Source organism: Panicum hallii, chromosome 8, assembly GCF_002211085.1.
Source record: "Panicum hallii strain FIL2 chromosome 8, PHallii_v3.1, whole genome shotgun sequence".
Classification (NCBI taxonomy): Eukaryota; Viridiplantae; Streptophyta; class Magnoliopsida; order Poales; family Poaceae; genus Panicum; species Panicum hallii.
Genome location: NC_038049.1, coordinates 6938345 through 6965183, shown reverse-complemented (window position 1 = coordinate 6965183; position 26839 = coordinate 6938345). Strand labels below are relative to the sequence as shown.

At 44.2% G+C, this 26839-nt stretch overlaps 4 protein-coding genes and 1 pseudogene across 6 annotated transcripts in view; 2 read left to right on the top strand and 3 right to left on the bottom strand.

Moving 5' to 3' along the window:
* The window catches only part of LOC112903589, a 32760-nt gene extending 29520 nt beyond the window's left edge, over positions 1–3240 (top strand). The window contains exons 5-6 of the mRNA XM_025972837.1: positions 2943–3014; positions 3200–3240. Of these exons, the coding sequence (XP_025828622.1) occupies positions 2943–3014; positions 3200–3240 (113 nt within the window). The remainder of the gene's footprint in view (positions 1–2942; positions 3015–3199) is intronic.
* A 6340-nt stretch (positions 3241–9580) lies between these two features.
* On the bottom strand, positions 9581–12263 carry LOC112903586. The gene is made up of 5 exons (XM_025972836.1): positions 11829–12263; positions 11522–11747; positions 11066–11436; positions 10243–10584; positions 9581–10150 (listed from the first exon to the last, which is right to left on the bottom strand). The coding sequence occupies exons 1-5, from the start codon at positions 12249–12251 to the stop codon at positions 9581–9583; spliced, it is 1932 nt and encodes a 643-aa protein (XP_025828621.1). The 5' UTR covers positions 12252–12263.
* A 1259-nt stretch (positions 12264–13522) lies between these two features.
* On the bottom strand, positions 13523–21053 carry LOC112902634. 3 transcript variants are annotated; one of them, XR_003230621.1, is made up of 5 exons: positions 20869–21053; positions 14429–14626; positions 14181–14282; positions 13981–14083; positions 13523–13839 (listed from the first exon to the last, which is right to left on the bottom strand). XR_003230621.1 is itself a non-coding variant. In XM_025971744.1 (5 exons), the coding sequence occupies exons 2-5, from the start codon at positions 14448–14450 to the stop codon at positions 13803–13805; spliced, it is 264 nt and encodes an 87-aa protein (XP_025827529.1). In that variant the 5' UTR covers positions 14451–14626; positions 14700–14781; the 3' UTR covers positions 13523–13802. The 3 variants fall into 3 exon arrangements, 2 of the variants coding, with proteins under 2 accessions (XP_025827529.1, XP_025827530.1); XM_025971744.1 differs by lacking the exon at positions 20869–21053 and adding an exon at positions 14700–14781; XM_025971745.1 differs by lacking the exon at positions 20869–21053 and having other exon boundaries at positions 13981–14282; positions 14429–14603.
* Positions 17239–20457, top strand: LOC112902633 (annotated as a pseudogene).
* Positions 21054–21863: 810 nt separating the features above from the next.
* Positions 21864–23523, bottom strand: LOC112903585. Its single transcript, XM_025972835.1, has 4 exons — positions 23196–23523; positions 22899–23111; positions 22031–22633; positions 21864–21943 (listed from the first exon to the last, which is right to left on the bottom strand). Exons 1-4 carry the CDS (start codon positions 23521–23523, stop codon positions 21864–21866), a joined length of 1224 nt encoding a protein of 407 aa, XP_025828620.1.
* Between the last annotated feature and the right edge of the window lie 3316 nt (positions 23524–26839).

Genomic DNA, 26839 nt, shown 5'->3' with positions numbered 1-26839 from the left:
CATCAAGCGTGCTACCTAACACCTCCAAATAACAGACAAGAAAGACACTAAGAGAAATTAGGCATCAAGCAGATAGAGGCTGGTTATGATATGAAATTGGACTGCAGACAATACCAGTTCAATATTTGTGGCCTACAACAGCAGACAATACCAGTTCAATATTTGGACTCGAGCATAGGCACTAAGAAATTCATAGAGAAATCCTAACTGTGACTTTACGCGTGTTTAATGACTTGTCATTTGAATAAGTCCAAATCACTGAGAATAAACGGAAGATACAGAACCATTAGGACAACAAATTGACATTTGACTGAAGCAACTGCAGGTTTCACTGTCAACCATACTCTATCCATCGATTCAACTGTATCGTTATGTAAACACAATCATAAAAGAAGCAATACAAAGCAGGGGAACTGGGATGTCTAATGCCTCTGAATATTAAAAGGGAAAAAATCTATACCTGGCTGATGATGACGTGAAGGAAGGAAGGATGCATGGAAACTTGCGCATGTGTTTCACTTTCAACCATACTCTATCCATCGATTCAAAATTTACGTCTCCAAAAGCAGGATGTACATATTGTCTTGCACTTGTGTGCAACAACCACATAGCATATCTCTAGACTCTAGAGCCAGTGCATATTCCAATTCAATTTGTGAAGCCATGTAATACAAAATTGCGTGGAACATACGACCGTAGACAACGTAGATCGGACATAGGGAACACGTGAATAGTACACACATGTATACATATCCTACACTAAAACTGGGGCTCCTATTATATTTGGGAGTGGATTGTTCTGGTCACGTTAACTAGAAGGATAATCCACAGAAAAATGGCACAGTTAATGGAAGGAGAATGTTCTGGAAATGGACATGATTCAGCCAATACTTGCCGAGAATAAGAAGACATGATTGAAGCCGGACGGGACCAAGATCAAGGCATGTGTAGTTGCGGTCCTCTTGTTGTCCTGTTGGCCATCAACTCCATCGGCCACCGTGGTGTAGTGGTTAGCCATGTCTAACATATATTTCACTGTTCGTGGTGGTTTCCTAGACATCTAGATGAGGTTAGCGTCACTTAATTATCCATTTCTGCAAGGTCACCACGACAGTGTACTCGAGAACCTCAGATTTTATGCTATACCTATTCAGTGAGAAATGCTGGATAAAGTCATGAAGAGGGCTCTGTAGGCCCCATTATGCTATAATTGTGATTTCTGTAATTGTATAATAACATAATTAATGGGACTAACAAAGTTTGTGAGCGCATATTTGTAGGATTTCTAGGTGTCCAATCCATAGTCAAAATGTTCAAATCACTGTTAAGGTGTCCAAGCCATAGTGAAAATCCAGAGAGAATATTTTAGGGATGTCCAAATAACAGCTGAGATGATTTGGATAAGTGACAACATGAAAAAGAACGTTGGACGATCTAATGGTATGGAAAATGAACGGGTCTGTACAATGCAAAATTGCAATGACGACGGATGAACCAACAAATCATCATTTGATTACTCAGAATGCATGTTTGGCGATAACAAGTTTTGGGAGAAAACCTTTCAGCACCGAATGGACCAACGGGCGTCGAATGAAGTGTCAGATGAAGGCGTCGGTGCAATGACGCAAGCAAAAGCTGGAGTGGTAGAGAAGGGCCGACGGCTATGTGGCAAAAAGGGGGTAATGAATGAACCGACACCCACCAAACTGAGCGTCGGATCATCCAACACTACTACACTTTTTCTGGTCGTTGGAGCAACAGCCCTTTGGAGTTGTTGGGCTAATTATACCCCCTTCTCTCTCACCCATTTGAGGTTGCTAGAGTTCAGAGGAAGCACATACACTCTAAAGATGACCACCAAGCCAACATAGTGCTAATTGATCATATTCATAGGTTTTAGCATATGCTTTGAGAATGTTATTGCTAGATTGGGCCAAAAAAGAGTGTGAGACCAAGGTGTAGCTGCCTTATTTTCGGTTATAGAGTGAACCACCGATGTAATCTTGGTGCGCCAGCCCCTTGGAGTCTTGGTGACTCGTTGGCAAGTCTTCAACCCTCTGGCTTTGTGTGGAGGGACGATGGCTTTGTGCAGTGGATGACGAGACTCCTCCTTCATGGGAAGCTCCGTAGTGAAGACGATATCAAGGTGACCGGTGCAAGAGGTGGTAGCATTGCCTTAGTGGCAAGATCCTCATGGGTGAGCCTCAGTGGTGAGACCAAGCTCTTGACTGGAAGAGACTTGGTGACCATGAGTGTACCTTGAGAAGAGAAGAGAGACTGACCTACGGGCCATCATCGTCAGCGCGAGAGAGAAGAGGAGGAAGACCGGACCGGGCCAAGGAGCTGGCCCGAGGTGCCGAAGGTTGAGCCAACCCACGAAGCCGGAGCTAGCCTATGGAGCCGTAGACCGAGTTGAGCCGAGGACCTGTTTGGCCAACCCAAGCCAGCCCAGTCACTTTTGGCCCAATAACCCAAGCCGATCCGTATTTTTCCCCTTTTAAACCATGCTGACACATGGGCCCCACTGGCTAGTGAGATGGAGTGCCTGACAGATGGACCCTATGGACCCCACTAACCCGTTAACCATTGCCCAGTCAAAGCTGACTCCTGCAGGGCCCACTCCTGCAGTCATCAAAGGACTAGCCCCGGCTGATGTCATGCTGACATCAGCATACCACGTGGCACGCCTAGGGGCTGCCACGTGTCGCTGACGGTGATATTTGATTTTGCAAAAAAAAATTATTAATTTCAGAAATAGGTTTTTACTTTGAAAATTTGTAATAAATTATTCGGAGCTTGGAAAATTATGAAACTTGTTTCATAATTCTTCTAAAATTATGAAGTACTTGATAGAGTAGGTTTTAGTGTGATTTGGATCTTGTTTGATACTTTTTAGTGTAATTTGCATTTCATCCCCTGTATTTATTCCTATTTATGATTAGGACCCGTCGAGGAGGAGCTAACCAACACCCAGGACTTCCAAGAGACTCGTGAGGACTCCGAAGACCAGCCAGGTTCATGCCCATCCATGTTTTGAATGCCCATTAGGCATGCTTGCTAGTTACACTACTGCTTTACTTCATATTTATGATGAGATGAACCTGCATAGCCTATTTGTATCCGACCCCATGTAATCCTATTATACTTGATGAATAAATAAAATGTTTTTGCTACACTTTGCATGTGTGTGTGTGTGTAGATTTGATGATAGGATTCTTAGCATGTGTGGAGACACTTTGAGGAGTTGGTGACTAGGACTTTTAGTGGGGCCGAGCATAACTTAACCTGATCCTTGGATCGAGGTGCTTGGAGTGTGTGTTTGGGCACACTCTACGGAGTACCTGCTACGGGTACATTTTGGTGGATATTCTGGTTGAAGAGTTGGTGGTACCCATGAAGGGTATAGTTGCATACCACTATGGTGGATACACTTTTGGGACAATGACGCTCGCTTCGGCAAGTAAGGACCGAGTGGGAGTAACCTATGATTCGTGGGACTTTGATAAACATGCACACCATTTACCCATTATGAGGGTGGGTCCAGCCCGATACTAACAAGTGCGGTACCAAGCCTGTAGGAGGATAGAGTATCGGTGCAGGGGGAGGAGGTGTTGACCTCATGGCCCCTGAGACGCAGAACCTTGCGAGATTCAGGTGGGAAGGCTTCATAGTTCTGGGGTGACCTTCTGTGGTAGGATGCGCCCAAGATCCGGAAAAGTAGGATGGTGCCGTAACTACTAGTGTTGTTGACTAGTGTCGCTTCGTTCAGGCAACTAATCTCCAGGTAACTTCACTTCGAGTGGGTTCAGGTGTACAACCTCAGCAGAGTTAAAACTATACATATAGCCGCGTCCACGGTCATGGACAACCCTATATTTTGTTGCTCTTACTAGAGTAGTCTTACTTGATTTCCACCTCCCTCTAGTGGTTACTTACTATCTGTGGATGCTGAGGCATGAGGAGCGGGAGTCCTCACACCAACTTGGTGGTTGGAAGGTGTGTGTAGATCCAGGATTCCGGATGCTAGGACGACCTGAGTTAAGGTGTTTGGATGATGTTATATGCTATATTTGCTGCTTGTGCATAGAAAACCCTAACCTTTATCCTTGATTATTGTTTTACTAGTATAGTCCACCTTAAAGATTGCATACGGACGGTGACGATGACTTATCCCACTCCTTAGGGATAGATTGGATAGATGTAGAATATGACTCGAAGTTCAACAATAATGAAGATGGATTGTATGATTGAGGATCGAGCTACGCTCAAGGCTTGCCTGTGGGAGGACTTCATTAAGATGGAGATGGCGTCCAAAGCCTAACTACCACTTCTGCTTTCCCTTTGGTTCGATTTAGCCCAAGGGGCTTGTAATGGACCTCGTACTACAATCCTCTGGGTTATGTAATAACTAAACTCATGATATGATTTATGCTTGGTATTACTATGATATTATGCTGGAATGAGTTCTCTATGCGATAGTTGTTGATTCTAGGAATATCTTAAGAATACAGGGAGTCGGGTTCTCAAGCCGGGTTCTCGGCTTGAGAACCCGATTCGTTTCAAGCAATATTCCCTAGCACCCCCTAGCTATAGGCCAATTTTGGGTTCTTGCTTTTGCTCTGAGCTCAGTGGTAAGACCCAATCCGAGTTGCAGTGGACCCAACTCAGGAGTTCATCCCCAAAGCCTCAAACTTGGTAGGTTAGCAATATTATGACCTAGAACTTCACCTAGGCAAGACCCACAGAATATTGTTGGATTATAATGACCTAGAACTTCACCTAGACCACATATCAAATTCTTAGCAAATGAAATCTTAGAGCAAGCAATGGGCGGACAGAGTGGAGGGTTTTCCGCATGGAAAGAAAGTGTAATTATGTGGGACATGAGCTTGCACATCTGGTGAAGAAAACAAAAATTATGTTTTCAATCCGCCAGTGTGTGTAGAGCATATATCATTGCTTATGATTGTAATGATGTTTTTGAGTAACGAATAAAACTCTATTTTCCTTGGAGAAAAACCCAACCACAATTTCTCTTGTTGTTTTCAACAGATTCCAAATATAGTAAGAGCTTCACACTTGGGCTTCTTCTTCCTTTTCTCTTTCTTCTTCTTCTTGTACTTGATCCTCTCAACCTTCATTAGTAGATGATGAGGCCCATCCTTGAAAGACCATATACCCCATCATGTTGATCTTTTTCAAGCACTTGTTCATCTTATTGACATGCTTGAGAAGCCCGGGGTCCATTTCTTCCTTCTCATCATTTGAGGAGTTTGGCCCTCATCCTCATCCTCTTCTTCACTTGAGCTTCCTTTGATTGCCAACTTCTTCAACATCTTGGCTTGCTTGCTTGCAAGGGCACTATGTGTTGGTGAAGAAGCTGGTTCTTTTGGCTTGATGCCGTTGCGAAGCTCATGGGTGATCACCTTATTGAGGACTTGATTTGAAGTCATGATCTTGAGCTCTTTCTCATAGAGAATGGAGGTCACCAAATTATAGTCCGGCCTTCGGAGTGAGTGAAGGATCTTGCGAGGAGAAAGTTGATAGCAAGGGCTAAGAGCTAGCATCCTAAAATTAGCGGATCCCAACAGGACCCAATCGAGGCCTAGTTGTGTTGTAATATTTGTTTTTTCTAGATATATAGCTTTTTTTATACACCTAGATATAAATAGGGCCACGATAATTCAGTCATTGATACATACAAGTACTTATTGTTGAAGAGGGATACCAGCATATTAGTTATGGCCAGGCCAGTAATTTAATAACTCAAAAGATGTGTAAGCTGGTTGTAAGGTGTTAATTAACTCCTCTTTAATTTTCCAATAAGGGAAAATGGAATCATAATTGCTAGGACTAATATAAAGAGAGATGAAATTGAAGTAGATGAGATACTTATTACTTACTTGAATGACACGAGGAAGCTGAGTGCAGTGAGAACCCAGAACTCCTCGAGCAGCACATCGCCAACGAAGCCGCCGAGGAGCACGACGGTGGGCCAGAAAACGGCCAGGTACCCAAGAGCGCTTGCAATGTTGCCTGTGTCCTTCCAAAGCCTTGTGCCGCGATTGATCATCAGCTCTTCCGGCCTTCCGATCACCCCTTCCATCATTCCTTTTTTCCCTTAATAAACTCTCAAAGAAAAATGGTGGATCGGAGGCTGTTGGCTGGCTAGTCTTTAATTTGACGATCGATGCATGGGATTATTTATATATATATATAAATATCCCGGTCTGTTTCTGTTCACTTGGTGGCATTCAGGGATTATTCAGACAGCACGCAAAGAAGTATTCATCCACGTACACTTTTGTTTCTGATATGACCACTGCACGTTTATCGATCCTCACTGAAGACACCACGTACCGTGAGAAGAGAACCCACCGACACGCAAAGAATAAAACACAGTTGTGGCTGCCTTGCCTTGCAGAACACTTTCAGGCTTGCTAGAAGAGCAACGACAGCCTTATTATTCTTCTAAGATCGTCCTACCTAGCCAAAGCTTATCCTTCTAAGATCGTCCTACCTATCCAAAGCTTTGGTTTTGTTATTAGAGAGCCTTTTAGCAATGCACATATTTGAGTTTAATTAGTTGGATTAAATGTTTTGCACTAGTACAGAAATGATTTTTACAGACGCCTCCCTTTTCTAATAGAGATCCACTTAGGAAACTGTCCCTAACCATTGTGGCAGGCACTGTAGCTATACAACCATTGCTGGAAATCAATTTTCATGGGCGGTTCCGTTAAGAAAACCACACCTAGAAACATGTTCATTTCTATGGGTGGTTCTATTAAGAGAACGGCAACTGAAAATACAATTTTTTGGGAAGGTTGCCTTTACAGAACCATCTCTAGAAAGACAGATTTTCAAAGATCCAATAAATATGCTTCTTCCTCCTCTTGGTCAACTGCCCCTAAAAGTAAACCCCCTAAATATGCTTCTTCCTCCTCGAGACCGTGCTGCTGAGCACCATTGTTGAGCTCACTTGGAGGCGAGAAATAGCAAAAATAGAGGGGGGAGGTTTTGCCCATTAAACCTTTGAAGGATTTGGGTTTTGTTCTCATGTAGATCTAGAGAGACATGCATGATGTTTGATATTTTTCTATTTTTTCTAGCAAGTTAGACTGATTTTTTGCCCAACTTACTTGGCTCACATGAACTATAGTTAATTTGTATATTTACTTTGTCAATTTTGGTTCATAGATTTTATAATATTTTTTAAGCTCTAGGTCTAGATTAATATAATTAATATTTGTACAAAAAAATTAGACAATTCCTTCAACATTTATATGCGAACAATACCTTGATGCAAATATACCTTTTCTTTCCGAAGACCACATTTGGACAGGTCATGGATGTACATGAAACGAAGACATGAAGCTTCCTACATACAAGATGTGAATAGTTTCATTGAAGCCGCTAAAAGGCAGCTTTGATTAAGCAGACAAAGGATATATATTGTCCCTGTTGTGACCGTCGGAACTGTATTATAGTATGCTATGGAGAACTGCACGATTTGGGGTCATCATGGTGAGAGACGTACAGAAGCAAGCAACCAGGAAGTGATTGCACCAGAAGTAAGGGAAGATGACGATGCCCATCTTGTCATGATGCACGATGGTACTGGAGATGACGTTGCAGATAGGGGCGGAGCTACAAACTTCCTCCAGCCCGGGCAAGTAAAAGATTAGCTAAGATTGTACCTAATTCTACTGCTTTGTTTCTAAATGTCAGAATGATTTATATAGAATTAACTAGGCCGGACCCATGCTGCAGCACGCCCAGCATGGGCCCTGGCTCTGCCCCTGGTTGCAGAAGGTGGTGATGGCGAATGCTGTGGTGGGGAGGACGTGGTGAAGACAACGAAGAAGAGAAAGAAGAAGAGACTTCCTAGAGGACCTATTGCGCCACGTACAGCAGGAATTACTATTGAAGGCTGCGAAAGGGCTAAATTACTTGGAGACGGTAAAGAAGACAAGGAAAGAACGTTTGTATGAGGATGCAAAGGGTTGTGAGAAAAGGTGGTCGTTGCTACGTTTTGTGCTAGACATGCTGATCTTGAAGGCTAAATATGGCTTGTCTGATAGGAGCTTCAACGACCTATTGACTGTCTTGGCTGCTGTGCTTCCTAAAAACTAAACTCTGTGTCCGTCAAGCGAAGAAGCTTATCAGTTCATTAACGATGGGTGTGGAAAGAATACATGCGTGTCCAAACCATTGTATCCCTTATCGTGGGGTGTTTAAAGACCTAACGAAATGTCCAATCTGTGGTGATAATCGATAACGACAACTGTAGTGAGGAAGATGGTGGTACAAGAACTGGGAACAAGAGAAAGAGGGGTGCAAAGTTAGCCTGGGCATAAAACCCGAGCCCGAAGCCCGAAACCCGAAAAACCTGAGCCCGAACCCATTTAGCCCGAAGCCCGATACCCAATGGGCTCCCGCGGGTATTGAATCGTGAAACCCGAATTAATTTCGGGCTTGTTCGGGTAGTAGGCCGCGGTACCCGAATAGCCCGAAATATTTCAGAAGCAGGAATTAGTTGGCGCACCGCACTGTTGGCTGCTTAGATTTATATTGTGTTCTACTGTTCTATGCCTTTACTCTTGTTACGAACTTCTCTTAATCTTATTTTTGTTGACTTGCAGTCTTGCATGCTCTTTAATACTCGTTTGTTTGGCTGTTGTTAACTATTGATCATGCTTCAAATCTGTACATGTAACACTGATTTCTAACCTGATATCAAATTTCGAGCCAAATCGGGCTACCCGAACCCGAACCCGAAATATTCGGGTACCCAAAATTTCGGGCTTAGCTTTTGAAAACCCGATTTCGGGTAGCATTTCCGAATACCCGAATTCCCCAAAAGCCCGAAAAGCCCGACCCGAAAAATTCGGGTAGCCCGAATGCCCAGACTAAGGTAGTGTTTGGTTGGATGAATAGATTCTATCCTGTATGTGTTGTTCAAGTTGATCGAATGGTCCTGGATGGTTTGATTTAAATTGTCTGTTTGGTAGCACGTATGAAATGATTCAGTTTTTTGTTTGCTTCATTGGATGGAATGGTACAGGATGGTACAAGATTTTGTTTGGTTGAATGAATGGTTCTGGGTATAGTCACCCTTATACCATAGGTGGTAACTGTACCTCTACAAATCTTGACTTCTACGTAATCACACATAATTCAACTTATAAAATCAGATAACACATACAGCACCAAAGTTTATATCTCAAGTTCCATAAAATAGTTGCAAATATAATTTCAGAATACCAAGTTCCATAAATAGCAACCACCACCCGTGCTTACATGCCATCAACCACCATTATAGCAAGTTTGTGGTTAGCAAAATATACTACAGCAACATCATCCTAACAATTACCATTGCATGTCCACCCGTGCTTACATGCCATCAACCACCATTGTAACAAGTGGGTTAGCAAAATATATACCAAAATCACCAAGAAGACCTAACAACTACAAGCATCACATGTGCTTTGTCTTTAGCCACCATTTTTAACAGTTTGGTGGTTATCAAAATACACTACACTTTAGCACCTACTCATCAGGACCGCAAAGGTGCTCCTCAAAGGTGCTCCTTGATGTACCTCGCAACCCACACCATCTTTGATGACAAACGCATATTGTAGAAGCACCTTGCAAGTGATGGATGTTCGCACAAATAAGCATAGTAGTGATCTAGATGCGCCTCATCAAATCCAGGAATACTCATCATGTCATCATACAACCCTGCAGGAATGCCATCATCTTCCTTCACCACCTTCTCTATGGCTGCTGCAAGGTTCCCAAGACCCTCACTCATTATACTGACCATTGCAATATTTGAATCCTCAACAGCAGCTATTTTATGCTTCTTTGCTGGTGGTGGTTTAGTACCAGAGCTCCCTGCACCATTTGTGTTAGCTGAAAATGTCATCTCATCAGCCCCAAGTGGTGAACCTCCTCCTTGTTCATTTGTTTCAGCACCATCTTTAGCCTCTTGTGGTGCATTTGCTGTTGCAGTCACCTCTGAGGCAAGAGGGTCACTAGCTCCCTTAGCATATGCACCTGTTGCCAAGCTATTGCCAAAAATAGTTGCCATCTCATGGTAGTGCTCAATTGGACAGTTTAGATATTTAGCATCGTCACGATGAATCTAGCACATATTCATATATGCTATCATGTTTCAGGAATGTAGGAGCAATTATAAAGCAGAAAATATAACAGCAATTGTAGAAGAAAACTAACCCGAATGTGAGCAAGGTAATGTTCTCGTTCAAGACTTATAGTGCAAGTTTCTTCATCCCAAAGTGCTCCACTCAAATTTTTCAGCTTCTGAATCTTTCCATATGTCTTTTTCCACTTCCTCAAATGATTACCAACTTGAGTGCCGGTGACATGATAACCCATGTTCTCCTTCAAAGCTCTTGCACAACCATTAAGATGAACTTGTTTGAAACCTGTCGAAGTTTTGGTGCCACTGGACACAATCTGAGCTAAGTGCTGGAGCATGTAGCTTGACATGGCACTTGACCATACAAGACCACCACCATTTGCACCCAAGTTGTCGGCCTGCTGGTCAAGATCCATCTCCTACAAGTATTTGAGAGTGCAATGATAAACTGACACTAAAATATACTACAAATATTCAGCAACAAGTAAAATGAGTGAATAGGCAGCACATTTGAGTCATAAGAACCATAACAAAATAGTAATTAAATTGTGCAAAAATAGTACAGCAATAAAATAACTAGTAAATGATAAGCTGTAATGAGAAACTTCAATGAAAAACAGCACCAGAAATGAGAGAATTGCCAGCACATTTGACTCATAAGAACCATAACAAAACAGTAATTAAATTGTCCAAGAAAATAGTAATTAAATTGTCCAAGAAAATAGTACAGCATTATAATAATAAGTAGTACATAACATTAGAAATACACACCGCTCAAGTTCTGCTATTACATAAATTATTTATTGATACACAAATACCACACTACTATTGACTATAGTAGTTTTGACGATCTGCCCACATTGTTTCAGCAATCATTTGCCTCTTATCAACCATGACCCTATGGTCATTTGCAAGTTGCCTAGCTGTCCTGCGAGGGTTGGGAGTCCAATTGGTTTCCGGTAAGATGAAGCGATCTGTTCCTTGAGAAAGAGCCCAGTTGTGAAGAATGGCACAAGCTATGACAATATCAACTTGAACCGAAAAAGGAAAGAATGGGGTTGCATCATCAAGAATTTTAAACCTCCTTTTGAGTGATCCAAAGGCACGCTCTACAGTTACTCGCAAAGAAGAGTGCCGGAGATTGAATAATTCCTCTGCATTTTGAACTGGATTGTTCCCCCACTCATTCAAATGATACCTTACACCACGAAAAGGTGGCATGAAGCCAAATTTTGCTCCATATCCAGCATCAACTAAATAGAATTTTCCTAGAATATTACCAATATATAGTCAAAATGGGTTCAGATGAATCGGTACTGTTATGGGCATAAAATTCTAGAACAAATATGTTACCTTCAGGGACTCGAAGGCCATTCGGACGCTCTAGTGCATCTGCTAAAACCACAGCATCATGTGCTATCCCCTCCCAACCAGCCAACAAATATGTAAATTTCAAGTCGAAATCTACCGCTGCCATCACATTTTGTGTAGGAAATGACTTCCTACCACGAAAGGCTGCTTCCATAGACTTACTAACAGATGCCCTTATATGTGTTCCGTCAATAGCACCAATACAATCCTATAATGACATAGTACAAAATGGAATCAACAAGTACAAGCAATAATTCTAACCACCTATAACTCAGTTTCAGCTATATACCTTAAAATATGGATCCCATCTTGGGTTTCCGACGATTTTGGAAGGGGTCTCCAATGAAGGTGGACGGATAAGCTCATTGCTTAGCTGACCTATAGCATGAAGAACTAATCCAAAATACCGGCTAACTGTTTCACCTGACCTAGTGAAATTAGTACCAACTAGTCTATTTTTCAAGTTGTGTCCAACTGTGTTCAAAAACATTGCAACTTGTTCCTCGACACATACATGTAAGGTGTCACGAAACAATGAGCGTTCAGGTAATACTTGACACAATCGAAAGAAAGGTACTCTCTTGAGCCGTAGCATTTTTGTGCATGTTATGTCATCCTTGTAAATCTTCGAATTTAGGTAGTCAATCCTAGTTTTATCTCTCTCCTCCATTGGCCCGTAGGTAATTCGTTTTCTTTTCTTGTTAAGTACCATCGAGCTCACAAACAAAACTGTCATACAAGTAGCAGTATACGCAGCAGCACTTAAAATAACCTTTATTAATTTTCTGTTCTTATTTAGCTTCCTTCTATCCATCTACAGCACCAAGACAGTACACACATGAATCGAATATTGCAAAATATAATAGCATAACAGAACTAAAATTAATGCTCATGCTAGAACTTTGCAGAAAATAAAAAACCCATGTACAAGGGGTGAGGTCCTTCATATTTTTCATACCTTCAACAGAAACAACTTCAATCCAAAATTCCCTGCATCAAACAAACATTGATTCATTGTTAGCACACTCTGAAAATCTGGAAAAGAACAAAATATGTATTTAAATCCTTTGGTCATTGGTTGCAGCAAGGCTGCTGACCAGCACGCCCTCTGCATGCATGCACGGCAACATGCATGGCTGCCGACCAAGGTGCATGCATGCATGGCTGCTGACCAAGGTGCATGCATGACCATGCGCTACCAAGGTGTTGCTTCACCTGCGCTAATAAAGAAAGAGAAAGATTGGGGAGGGCGCCGGTTCAATGGGGATTTGGGGAGAGCGCAGATGGAGCAGGAGGTTGGGATGACTCAAAGCACCGATTTGGGAATGGGGATAGGCAGATCCATGGCGGATCTGGCGGTTCAAAACACATACAAGGGGCGAGCCACCATAAATACGAATCTGGGGTAGCCATGGCGGATCTGGTGGTTCAGAACCCATAGGTAGGGAGAGGAGGGGAGGGAGACGAGGGGAGGGGACGCAGCTGCTTCACCGTCGCCGGCGAAGATCTGGCGGAGAAGAGCTCCCAGCAGAGAGAGGGAGAGAGGAACGAGCACGGGCTGCTGCGGTGAGAAAACTCACGAGGAGGCGAGCAAAGCTGAGATTGCTATCCTAGACCGCGTGGTGCGGTATTTTTTCCCGCACGGGCTGGTGCGGCATCAACAAAGAATATTCGAAGCATCTAGACCAAGTGGTTCTGGACGAGCTGTTCAAGTACGCGAACCAAACATGTTGACTCTCTACGATTTAGCATGAGCTGGTGCAGAACGACATCCGTTTGCCCAACCAAACACATCCTTAGTGGAAGGATACAGGTACCGAAGCAAGAGGATGATGAAATACTTCATTGGTAGTACTATTGAGACAGAGGATTTGTCCCTTCTGTGAGTACAAAAAGCTTTTGTGTTCTGATTGGCAATGCAAGACTACTGAACCAAAATGATTGAGGGACATTGAGCTCGAGCGCAAGGGAAAGCTTCACAAGAAAATAGGTTGCAGATTTACAGTCTAGATGGTACATATAACATTTCATGCAGTGTTCTTCCCAAAAGGTAAAATATTTGATTCTGCATCTGCATACGCTTGTACAAATTGACATCAAGGTATACGGAATAATTAAATTCATTGATCTGCATCCGCATACGATTGTACAAATTGACAATGCCACTGCTGGAAAAAAAATCTTGAAAAAAAAATCTCGATCCTCCCAAACAATGATGTGCCATCCATCATCTTGACTCCTGACCCATCCTTCTCGACTGAATTTATTTTGCAGTGTGACCGCCGGAGAAGCATCCGAAACTAGAGATGAGTGACAAAAAGACAACCGTCAGCAATGAAATCAAGCTGGCACCCAGGCAGCAGCGTGTGGATTTAAGCCCTGAAGTCTGAACACCGCTGATTTCGAAATCAGTTATTGAGTAGTGTGTAGTAGTATTTTACCAGCTGGCACGGAAGCCCGATTGTTTGCTCGTCTGATCTGCAGCAGCGGAGCTCTGGTCGCCGGCGGCGGCTTTCTTGCCGGCCACACGGCCGGCGTAGTAGCCTGCCCTTGCCAAACGGAACAAGGTTCAAGCAGGTCGAGAGGAAAAGAAATGGAACGGGGAATCCGGGCAAGAGGCTCGGATCTGTGATGCACGCACCAGGAACTTGCGCGTTGACCTGCTCGGCGGCGGCCTGGGACGTCGGCGGCGGCGGCTGAGATTTCTGGTCGTCGTAGTTAATCGGACGGCCGACGTAGTAGCCTTCAACCGAGAGAAGAAGGGGGAAGAAAAAGAAGAGAGTGAATTCGCAGAAGAGATCGAGCACAGTGGATGGCTGCTTTCCTTACTTTGGGCACGCTTGTTCCAATGGATAGAAAAGCAGAGGTGGCGGAGGTTGAGCGACATACCGGCAGGGCCATCTTCGGCCATGGCGGAGCTCCGGCGGCCGGCGCGAGCGATCGACTCCTCCTCCGGCGAGAGCGAGGCAACAGTTGAGGCGGGCGAAGGGAGGCTACACCCTTCCCTCTGAACGCCGGTCTCCGTTTCTTGCCTTGGGATGACAAGAGTAGTCAAGGAGATGCCTTAGGGAGGCCGCTTTCTCCGAGCTGGCAAAGGGAATTGACTTTATTAGGACTAACTAGGAGACTCGAGTGTCCATTAACCGGAGATGCCACCTACCACTTGGTATCATCGATCAACATAGTAACTTGAGCAGGTATGTATGGAGCTGCCATCAGCCCATCACTACTAGCTAGCTACTAGTGAGGTATGTATCATCGATCAACATAGTAACTTGAGCAGGATTTTGAACATTATGAGGTAGATTATGACATTATGAGGTATGTATCTGTCGGAGGAATTCTCCAGCCGGGTGGCAGAAAGCACCCGCCTAATCCTAGTTAAGGATGGGTTTGGAGGGGACTTAGGAACGCTCGATCAGTGAACAGATGAACGCAGGAAGGACACGCAGATTTAGAGTGGTTCGGGCCGCCGTAGCGTAATACCCTACGTCCACTTTGGTGTTGTATTGGCTGCGTGAGCCTGAATGGAAAGCAGCATAAGCTTGTGCGTGTGCAACCTGGAACTTGGAACGTCTAGTGTGAGTGTTTTTGATCCTGTGTTCTAACGAGTGCATTCTCCCTTTTATAGTCCAAGGGGAGTGCTTACACTGAGCGGGACCCCGACATGTGGGTCCGGCCAACAGGAGCTTGTTCTACGAGAGATATGGAGGTCATCTCCTCGAGCTCCTCTCCGTAGTCCTCTCGATCGGGAAGTTGATGTGCGCATCCACAGTCGGGATACGGCCGTGTACAGCCTTGTCTTGTACAGTGTTCGGTGTCAGCGTTGCCCAACAGTGAAGCCGTGCTGTCACTGTTGGGATGGAACCTCCAGTCATGGGGCGAGCCAGCGCTGGCTCGTGCCATGCGCACTGTTACAGCGCAAGCCTTAGCACGCCTATTACAGACCATCATCACGCGCGCAGCACCGTGACGGGACTGTACACAGTCCGCGCACTGTGCGCGGTGATACGACGCGCTGCCTTCAGATCAGGCGGGCTTACCGTGGTGTCAGCTTACCTGCCCCGTGTGTCAGTGGCAGGCCGCACCTTTTGACCTTGGCGCGCCCAACTCAGTTACCGCATTAAATGCTGGTAGGTGGAGAGGCGACCCGTAAGGGGCCTCCGGCCGCAGGCACGCGGCGGGGTCAGCCCCGCTCCTCCCGCCGGGCAGCACATGGCGGCACCGGACCCCTTCCCGGGGGAAAGAGGGGTCCGGGGCCCCCGTGGCCGGCCGGAGCGGGCTGGCCTGTGATGGTCTGGCCATCACACGTGGCGGCCCCGGACCTCCCAGGGGAGGCCGGGTCCGCAGGGGTTACCCGAGAGCTCTCCCGCCCACGTGGGTGTGCAGAGGCCCCGGACCTCACGGAGCTCGGGGAGGGTCCGGAGACCGTGGTCCCAGCTGTCAGGCCCGGAGGCCGTATGCCACGTGGCCCAGAGGCGAGGGGGAGCGTGGATTATGAGAAGTCTCAGGGCCTGGACACCCTAGCAGGAGGTACCCCTATCTGTATGTACCGACAGTATCATCGATCAACATAGTAACTTGAGCAGGATTTTGAACATGAAGATTCAGAACACCTGAACCTCATAATGTCATAATCTACAGAAGTGTTACATAAAGCATATCCAGTTCCACACTTACCTTCACCTAACAAAGAGCATGGAACAAGAAAGATATTCAGATGCAAAGATGCCAAGATGGAAATAGTTGAAAGCAAAAGCATCAACTTAGCATTGTGGGATGGCCTCCAAAAGAATATATATGTAACGGCTAATGCTTCAACCAATGATCGTGTGATGACCAGGGGTTAACCCGGCCACCAGGGACGATCGGGGGACGAGGTCGTTGCCTCGCCTGCTCTCATGCTAGACAGAGGATAGAAAGGAGGGAATAGATTGATATATTGCTTGATGTTCCAATTACACAGCCTTTATATTTATAGGCTGATGGCTTTTGCCCACGTTCAAGATCAACCAATCTGCTAATTATCCAATCATTTAAACAAACCAAATCTTAACTAATTGCCTTCCTCCAACCAACCTCTAACTAAACTCACAAGCCTAACAAAACCAACATTTCTAATCAACCACTTCGGCGCCATCAACCTGAACTGGTCCGGGCTCCGGGCTCTTCTTCTTGCGTCGCACGTATTGGCATCCCCACATAACAGAGCGGCAAAAGTTCTCTGTCTTGAATTTAAACAAACTGAGCAGTAGGCCTAACAACCAAAGCAATGAAGCAGACAGAGAATTCTGATCATGATAATTTCTTACCTTCAAAGGACATTAAGAGGCATAATATGTTGATGAATCAATTAAACAGAGCAGAAGATAGTTTACAAGGGATAGTTCACTTCTCATGGACTGGTTTATTCATTCTATGAGTTACACATGACATTTTGCATCCATACTTAAGCTCAATGAAATGCTTTAATTAGCGGCATTATACTTCTCTACTAATGCGTGATGTTTGTACACCTAATTATAAATATTGAATTATGGCAGAAGCTAGAAATCAGGGTTGAATCAAACTGAATATAGATGTTTGCAGTGCAGAATCCATGGCTTTATTTAGTCCGTGTAGAGTCTGTGGACTATGGTCACATAATCAGTTTTGTGTTTTTGTTTCCAATTCTCGACTTACATGTCAAATCTTAGAAAGGAATGTAACATGGAACCTACAGATATTATCAACCCAAGAAAATTGAATTAATATCGTTCTTTATCCGCATTCTTGTCCTTCCATCTGGTTTTATTTTTCTTACTGATAATTATAACAAGGCATTCGGATCGCGCAACTATGTGTTGGGTTTCTGCTAATCCTTTTCAATTTTTTCACTATACTATATAACATGATGTACGTTTATGCTGTTCAGCAGAAATGGCGGAGGCCTTACTCCATACTGTTTCAAAGATTGGCTCCACCTTAGCGGAGGAAACCACGAAGACCGTCATTGCCAGGTTATCTGAGAAAGTTAAGAATCTGAAGGAATTACCAGAGAAAGTCGAGGAAATAAGGAATGAATTTAAGGCGATGAGTAATGTCATAAAACAGATTAGTACACCAAGTCTTACAAATGAGCTTGTTAAGGATTGGATTGGCAAGGTGCGGGAGTTGGCCCACCGAGTTGAGGATGTAATGGACAAATATTCGTATCATGCCCTTAAATTGGAGGAAGAAATGCATTGATGAAGTTCTTCTCGAAAGCTTATTATGTCACAGTTTTCAGTGAAATTGCGGAGGAGATTATCCAGATAGAGACAAAAATTGAAAATGTTGTGAAGTGGCGAGATCGGTGGTTGCAGCTGCCACAGCTTATTTCCAACCCACTTGCTGGTATTGAAAGAAAAATGCCACAAGGCTGTTTCCAGGAAGTTCCACAAGATGATCTTGTGGGGATTGAAGACAACAGGAGACAGTTGACTGAATGGCTATACTCCGATAAGCAAGGTAGCACAGTGATCACGGTATCTGGTATGGGTGGATTGGGAAAAACCACTCTGGTCGCAAATGTGTATGAGCGGGAGAAGATTAACTTCACCGCCCATGCTTGGATTGTCGTGACCAAGACCTATGATGTGGTTGAATTGCTGAGGAAAATGCTTAGGAAGATTGAGTACCAAGAACAGTCAGAGCTAACAAATATGGATGCCCATGAGTTGAAAACAAAAATAAAAGGACTATCAGCTGGAAAATGTTTGGTTGTATTAGATGATGTCTGGAATCGAGAAGCATACAATCACATAGCGGATGTATTCCAGAACCTTCAATCAAGTAGCATTATTATCACAACAAGACAGGAACATGTGTCTACTCTTGCTCAACCAAGACATCAACTCAAACTCAAGCCATTGGAACGCAATGATGCATTTAACCTCTTCTGCAGAAAGGCTTTCTATAACCGCATGGAATGCAAGTGTCCTCAGGACCTTGAAAGGCTGGCTAAGAATATAGTGGATAGGTGTCAAGGCCTCCCACTTGCAATAGTAACCATAGGTGGCATGTTGTCTTCACTGCCAACAACAGATTATGTTTGGAATGAGACTTACAAACAACTTCGTGGTGAGCTGGCAAATAATGATCATGTTCGTGCAATTCTAAATCTGAGCTATCATGACACACCTGGAGATCTTAGGAATTGCTTCTTGTATTGTGGTCTGTTTCCAGAGGATCACTTATTGTCACGCGAAAGCATGGTGCGGCTGTGGGCTGCAGAAGGTTTTGCAGTGCCAAAAGAACAAAGCACAGCAGAGGAGGTGGCTGATGGATATCTCAGGGAATTGATTCAAAGAAATATGCTGGAAGTTGTGGAGAACGATGAGCTAGGCAGGGTTAGTACCTGCAAGATGCATGACCTCGTGCGTGACCTGGCACATTCAATATTCAAAGATGAGAAGTTTGGTACTGCAAATGACTTTTCAAGCATTTCTAACATGGACAAACATGTCCGTCGCCTGTCATCATGTGGATGGAAAGACAAAGCTGCAGTAAAAGTGAAATTCTCGCGCCTTTGAACCCTCGTGGCTCTTGGAATAATTGCATCCTCTCCTCAGTTGTTATCCCCAATTTTTTCTGAATCCAACTATCTTACTGTTCTTGAGCTGCAAGATTCTGAAATAACCGAAGTGCCACCGTCCATAGGAAATTTGTTTAATCTGCGGTACATTGGTCTGCGGCGCACCAGGGTCAAGTCACTCCCAGAGTCTGCTGGGAAGCTCTCAAACCTCCTCACCCTGGACATCAAGCAAACAAAAATAGTGAAGCTACCTCGAGGCATTGTTAGACTCAAGAAGCTGCGGCACCTTCTGGCTGACCGATATGAAGATGAGGAGCAGTCAGAGTTTCGCTATTTCATTGGAATGCAAGCACCAAAACAGTTATCCAATTTGGAAGAACTGCAGACTCTTGAGACCGTGGAAGCTAACAAGGACTTGGCTGAGCAGCTGATGCAACTTAAGCAACTACGGAGCGTGTGGATTGACAACATAAGAGCTGCGGACTGTGCAAATCTTTTTGCTACACTGTCCACGATGCCACTTCTTTCTAGCTTGCTTCTCTCTGCGAGGGATGAGAACGAGGAACTTTGCTTGCAAGCTCTCAAGCCAGAATCTGAAAAACTCTACAGATTGATAATCAGAGGGTGTTGGGCAGATAATACACTAGACTGCCCGATATTTCTTGACCATGGCAGAAATCTGAAGTATCTAGCTATTAGCTGGTGTCGACTTCAGGAAGACCCGTTGCAGTTGCTTTCTCCATACGTGCCAAACCTAACTTATCTTAGCCTTAACAGGGTCAGCAGTGCAGGCACATTGGTTCTTGCTGAAGGGTCCTTCCCAAAGTTGAAGATGCTTATCTTGAAGCGCATGCCTGATGTTAACCAACTGACGATCAGAGATGGCGCCCTCACACAGATTGAAGGTTTATATGTTGTGACACTTCCAAAACTCGATAAGGTCCCCCAAGGCATCGAATCCCTTCACTCTCTGAGGAAGCTATGTCTCTTGAATTTGCACCAGGACTTCAGGGCTCAGTGGGCTATGGACGGAATGCAGCATAAAATGCATTATGTTGCAGAGCTCCACATCTAGAAGTGGCATTTGGGTTCCATTTGCAGTTGCATTGATGTATGTCTTATCTGCTTGTAACTAGGCCACATGCCCACATGCTCAGTAATCCCAGATAAGTCATTGGTTATTGGCATTGTTAGTGAAACTGCAATATCAGCTACTCAGCTATAATACGTCTAGATTTGCAATTGTCCAATGAACCCTTAAACTTGTCTTTCGTACTGTAATCTCGATTCCCATGTAAGAACCCGAACTTTATGTACTATTGTACTGAATCGCACAATGTAATAAATGCTTTATCATTGTCAACTGATTAGGCTACAATAACTCAGTAGTACTGTAAGATTATGCCAAAAAAAATAATTTGAAACAAACAGTTTACTGAAATGCTGAGCAAAGGTGCCATGAATTGAACATGACATCGAACCCAATTCCACATGAATCTAATGAGAAACGGGGCAAAGAAATGCTCAGTTGACAGGGCTAGGGGATGGCATGCACATCTATTTGGTTTGGGTCTAATAATTACATATGGTTTAGGCATACGGTCCAGTTGACACTGATTGGATGCGATATGGGGAACAGAAATTTGCAGACCTGCAGTCGAACTGGATCCCTAAATCGATAACAGACCATTCACATATCCTTTTTTTTATAAAGAACACATCCGATTGAACTGCGTAACAAACAACCGGCCACGAGTTCAGCGAAGCTACCAACCTGATTTGCGGAGTCTCGACAATCTTCGAAGGATAGTCGCGCCCTGACGGACAGAGGGGGCTCGCCACGGCCGGCGGCGGCGCCGCGCCGGACAGCGACAGGAAGGAAGCCAGAGAGGAGGACCGGACAAGGAGGCGTTGTGCAGACAGCTGCGCACAGAGACGGGCCTTCTCTGGAGGCCCAGTTCAGTTTGGCGATAGCCCATTTGAGAAGCGGGTTTCGAAGACCATCTTGGGGCGTGATTGGTTTCCGCACCAGGAAAGCCTGGTTCGCTCCGCGCATGCAGGCCCCCGCCGGTAATCCTATGCTTCCGGTCAGGGTTTTCATTACCGGAAAAATAAAATTATCGGAGGTTACAGATAAACAGGATAGAGAGGATAATCAGGATATATCGGATCAAATTCAAATTTTTTAAAAATTTTGGCAGAATTTCACTTGAAACTGCCTCTAATCCATTAGTTATCACTGATTGCATATAACACCAAAAGAATATTGCAATAAAGGAGCATATATGAAAGGTTTAGCATAGAATGTAACTAAGTGACACATATTACAGTCATATAGGCCATATTACAGTCCATTGGATAGCAAAGTACTAGGCTACTAGCTGCCTCAAATATTAGCATGTTACAAAAGTTTGGAGTGCATTTAAGCTACAACACAACCACACAAAATCCTGAACCAATAAAGCATGCCACATCTTTTCCTCGGAGTTGTACAGCCCTACAAATAATTACATAGGAAATGTTTAAACTCTATTCATGAAATGAAATCACACTAAAGCAATGGTTATAAAGTTAGCAAAGGAAAGGTTCATCAAACCTTTTATAGTTCATTGATGCTCTTGAGAGTTGGCTTCTTTATCCTAGTTGATCTTGGCCGTAGAGGAGCTGATTCCCCATGATTAGTACCTACAATGTGATCACATGTATTTATTTTTGTCACCAACCAATACAATTCTAGAAAGCCTACTTGCAAAAGTATGCAATTGTAGTTTAGTCACCTGAGCTAAAACCATCTGATACACCTACATGAGCTCTAGTACCACCACTTCCTTCACCACCATCATTATCACCTTTGCAAGAAAAAATATTATTCCAAAGAATAAAATTTACATGATGTTAATAGGAAATCTAAACTAGAAAATTGAACTGAAACTCACCATCACCTTCATTGGAACTACTATCACCTGACTCAGCGTAAATTGGGCTGCCTTGTTCATGAGAAGAATCAGATGCATAGTCCTCTATAACTTCTTCTTCTTCATCCCATTGCTTTCTCTGTTTCTTTTTTCTGCCATTTTTTCCCAAGCAAAGCTTCCTCTTGAATGCAGCCACCTCTTCTATGTCCATTTCCAGACTTTCAATGACAAAGCTGCTAGGTGTGTTCCAATCAAGATCATCATCATCATATTCATCGAGAATTGGTGTGGAATCGCTCATTGAATTATTTAGCCAATCCATGATTGGGTTTTGTTCATCATAAAGGGCAACATCCATCATCATAGCACATGGATCAACATCTTTTTCTTGAAGGCTTTGAAAGTCAGCTTCGAATTGTTGGATCTGTAGCTTCAAGTTATAATGCACTTTCACCAACTTGTGCAGCTTGTCAAAGCCTAATTTATTTCTTAATTTTGTGTGAACAAGAGCAAAGGTGCTCCAATTTCTTTCACATCCACTAGATGATACGCATTGTGAGACAATGCGTCTTGCAATCTTTTGCAAAGCAGGGCATTGCCCTCCATATGAACCCCACCACTCAACTGCAATTAATTAAAAAAATAATAATATGCAACAACAGCACATAAAGTAAGTTTCTATACATTGTAACTTGCTGCACTAGTAACTTGCAATAAATGATCCAGCAAAGAGCACATTGGATTATTTCACTAAGATTCTCTGCACTAGTAACTTGCCAAAATGATCCAAGAACAGTAGCACAAGATTTTCTGGTTTCAACTAAGGACACAAGGAGTAACTAGGCATAGATATGCTTGTTTCAACTAGTAACTAGGCATAGAAGTGTACCTGGACTGCTTTTGCCATGAAGTGCTGACCAACGAGCTTCTGGATCTCCAAATAGACCCTTCTTTTCAATAAAACAAGAATATTGGTCAATTGCAGCAGCAGCCTCTGAAGTTGAAGTAGCCAGTTTCTTTATTGCCAAAGTTACAGCCAATTGACAACATGATTTTTTTGCATGGTCTGATCTGTATAGCTCTCCAGGGTCAAGTGCAGCAGCTACAAAGGAAAAAAATAAGACAACAATATTAGAGACATGAAAAAATACAAATGAATTGAACAAACTATCTGTCCAGTTGTTACCTGCAAGCACAAGTGTCTCGTTAAGAAGATATCGTGTTCTCTTACTGATTACTTCGGCTGTTTTGTTAAGGAGATCTCTTTTTCCCTGTTCACCTTTTCTCAACTTAGCACATATATCATTATATGCCTGTATCATCTTTGGAAGTAAGCCGGATAGAGTAGCATTCTTTTGCCGGTCAGCAAAGCGAAGAACAAAGAAGATGGGTCCAACAGCATTAAGCACCGATTCCATCTTATCCCACCAAACCCTATTTGTCAGGCAATCATATGCAAAGCCATGGTCTTGCTCATTTCTCCATTCACTGTTTTTCCACTCAGCAGAGACCATCCATGACTTCAACTTGTCCTGCCTATCCCAAAAACTCTGCAACCACAAAAATACTGTGCCAAACCTAGTGGCATTCCACCGAATCAGCTCTCCACCAATCTTCTCCCTCATCATAGAATGAAGTCTATTATGGTTGTAGAAGAACCTACATATGCGCTTTGCGCTATCCACTACATATGCAACATCGTCAAATCTTCCTATATCCTTCAACATCAAATTAATAGTATGAGCAGCACATGGCTGCCAAGTAATGTGTGGATGTTCAGTAGTGAGCTGCTTGCATGCTTTTTTATAATTTGAACCATTATCCGTCACAATCTGAACGACGAACTTAGCCCCAACTTCATCAACCACTACATCTCTAATCTTCTCATAAATAAATTCTGCATTTTGAACTTCTCCGGTTGCATTCACAGATTTATGAAAGAACATGCGACCATTGCAAAAAATCATGAAATTGATAATACACATCATTGTAGGGCCTGTCCATGAATCGCACATAATTGTAACCCCATAACGACTCCAATCTTCCTTAAAAGATTCCATATGAGCTTCCAAGTCATTATAGTTCATATCTAACAGTGGTCCATCTATATCTCTTCCTTTTGGGATAGGTAGTTCCCCAAGCTGTTGAGTCAATTTAACTGCAGCCCGAAAGTAGGGGCAATCAGCTTTCCTACCAGGTAAGTCATTGGCATGAAACCACTTCGCCCAAGCCTTCCAAAGCTTAAGCTTGGAATCCCCATCAAGCATAATATCCACTCGTGGTTGTGATGGTGCCCTACTACGTACCAAATCTATATCAAACGGACTGTTGTGGTCTGGGTAGAAAGAATGCAATGAACTTTGTTTACTCAAGCTACCACAGCTACTGCCACTGCCACTGCCAACTGTCTTGCCGACATTTTCAGCTTCACTACTAGTTCCACTTGCTCTCCCAAAAGAAGACTTGGTATTTGCCCCTCCAAGATTGGATACCCTAGAACTACTAGCAGCCCGAATGACAATACCACCACCTCTTGCTCTACCATCACGAGTCAAGTTAAAATCCCTTAGCGACTCACTCACTGCTAACTCATATTGTGCCTCTTCATCAAGGCTAGCAATAGCTGTTCTATAATCATGCTCTATGAGAGCCTTCTCAATATAGAGACGACTTTCCCTTGTGTCCCTCTTCTTTTGTTTGCTTTTTGCTAATTCATCCAACAGTATGTCCCTAACTTCGCGTGGCACCTTAGAACATGGCTGCACATTACCTTGTAATCCACACAAGTGCTCCCTTAGACGGGTAACACCTCCGTTTTGCTGGCCTGTAGGACAGTAGCCACACTTCCATCCAAATTTACCAACTTTTGTCCCATGGCTCCATGTGTCTCTAATTTTTCCTTTCAATTCTATCCGTTTCCCTGAAAAAGAATGAGATCTATTGTTACAAAAAAAACACACAGATGGAGGGAACTTGGAAAAAATGACATGTATTTTGTGTCAAACAAACCTGCTCTATCAACTACATATGTCTTGGACGACCCACCAGCTGCACTGCATACCTCGTCACTATCTGGTATGGCCTTCTCTTTGCCTTTGCCACTGCCACGGCAATCCATTCTCTGCAGTATGTCCTTAGCATTAATTTCACTTAATATAAAAGAAAATAAAATCTGTGTATAACCTGTTCGTTAAAGAACAATCAGACAATATATTTTTACTAGTATGTGATCCAGCAAGTCGAAACAAATAAAATAAATCATCACTCAAGCAGCTAAAATGAAAAATGAACTTTCATTACTCAACAATTCAACATTAATCTACTACATTCATGCACTCCAAAATTTCAATCACTTCTTACAAATTTTACACTACACATCATCACAAATAATATTGCTTCACGGACAACCAATTGGTATTTAACACACAGATGCAGATCATATGGCTCAAAACAGAAATAAAGATGCTAGCTACAAATCAATTACATCAGAACGCGATGGAACTTTAAGAAACTTGATCTCAAATGTTGGGTGGAGGTCCTACAACAAACAGACCTCACTCAATCAAACAAACCCATTTCTGAAAGGTTGTAAAACGACACACAAACAGTTACTCATTCACTGGATTTACTGATTAAAGAAGCAATAGCAGGAGCAGAGCAGCAGAGAGGAATTTCAACGGGGCGCTCAGTAGCAGTAGAAGCGCAGCTCACGCCCAGAGCACTCACTCCCTGGCAAAAATCACAGGGCACCATCAAATCTCTAGAAATATATCCTCGATTTCTGAAGTCAGTGAAGCTGGGTGGGCTCTGAAAGTCCGGACCTTCGGCGCGGCGGTGAGGGTGTCAGAGAGCTGCGCCAGCGACGCGGCGACGGAGTCCAGGCCACGGACGAGCATCAGCGAGTCCTCCCGGAGGCGCTTCCCCCGCTCGGACTCCACCCCGCGCTGAGCCGATCCCGAATCATGATACAGAGCAACTCAAAATCAGATTCAATCCCACAAAAAAAAGAAAAAGGAATCATCAGACACAAGCAATCACCTTGGCGGCGGCGGCTGGTGGTGGGAGCCTCACGGTCACGGCGGGCGAGACGACGATGGTGCAGGAGACCCGCGGGGCCGGGGAGGCGGAGACGGTGGCGGTGGAGAGGATGGCGCGGACGAGCGCGCGGGGGCCGGGGGGAAGATCTGGTGGAGGCAGCAGTCGGAGTCTCGGAGAGCGCGGCCGCGTCGGGGACCGGGCGCAGCAGGAGGTTGCAGGTGCGCCGTGCGCGGCGGCGGCGGAGGGTGGGGAACTGGGGATTTGGAGGAAGAAGAAGAACAAGCGCCGCCGACGCTGCGAGTGGATTTTTAGGGTTTTGATAGGCTGGAAAGGTTAATGGGCCGGCGTGGGTAAATTTGGGACCACGGTGGCGCGCGCGGGAAAGGCCGAAATTTTTGGCCGGTATGGGAAAATATCGGACCCCACCGATAACCGAGAAATATCGGATATATCTGGAAAAATCGGCCGATAAAAAAAACTCTGCTTCCGGTAGCCAGTCTACATACCTTCCATTGCTTTGAGATTTGTGCGGCTGACTAACCATTGGATCTTCTTCTTTCTCCTCTCGGTCTCGCTAGCTGCCGCTAGCTCGGGTGCCAGTACCAAGGCCGGAGGGCGGGAGGTGGGCGGGGGCAGCTTAGCATCGAGGTTGCCGCCAGCCGCGAGTGGTGGCCGTGGCCGGCGGTAGGATTAGTGTTTAGATTTCTAGGGCTCCAATGGTCGTTGGCCTTAGAGGGAGAGGAGGTCGGCCGCGGCAGTGGGAGGACAATCGATGGTGGCGGTTCGGCTGGC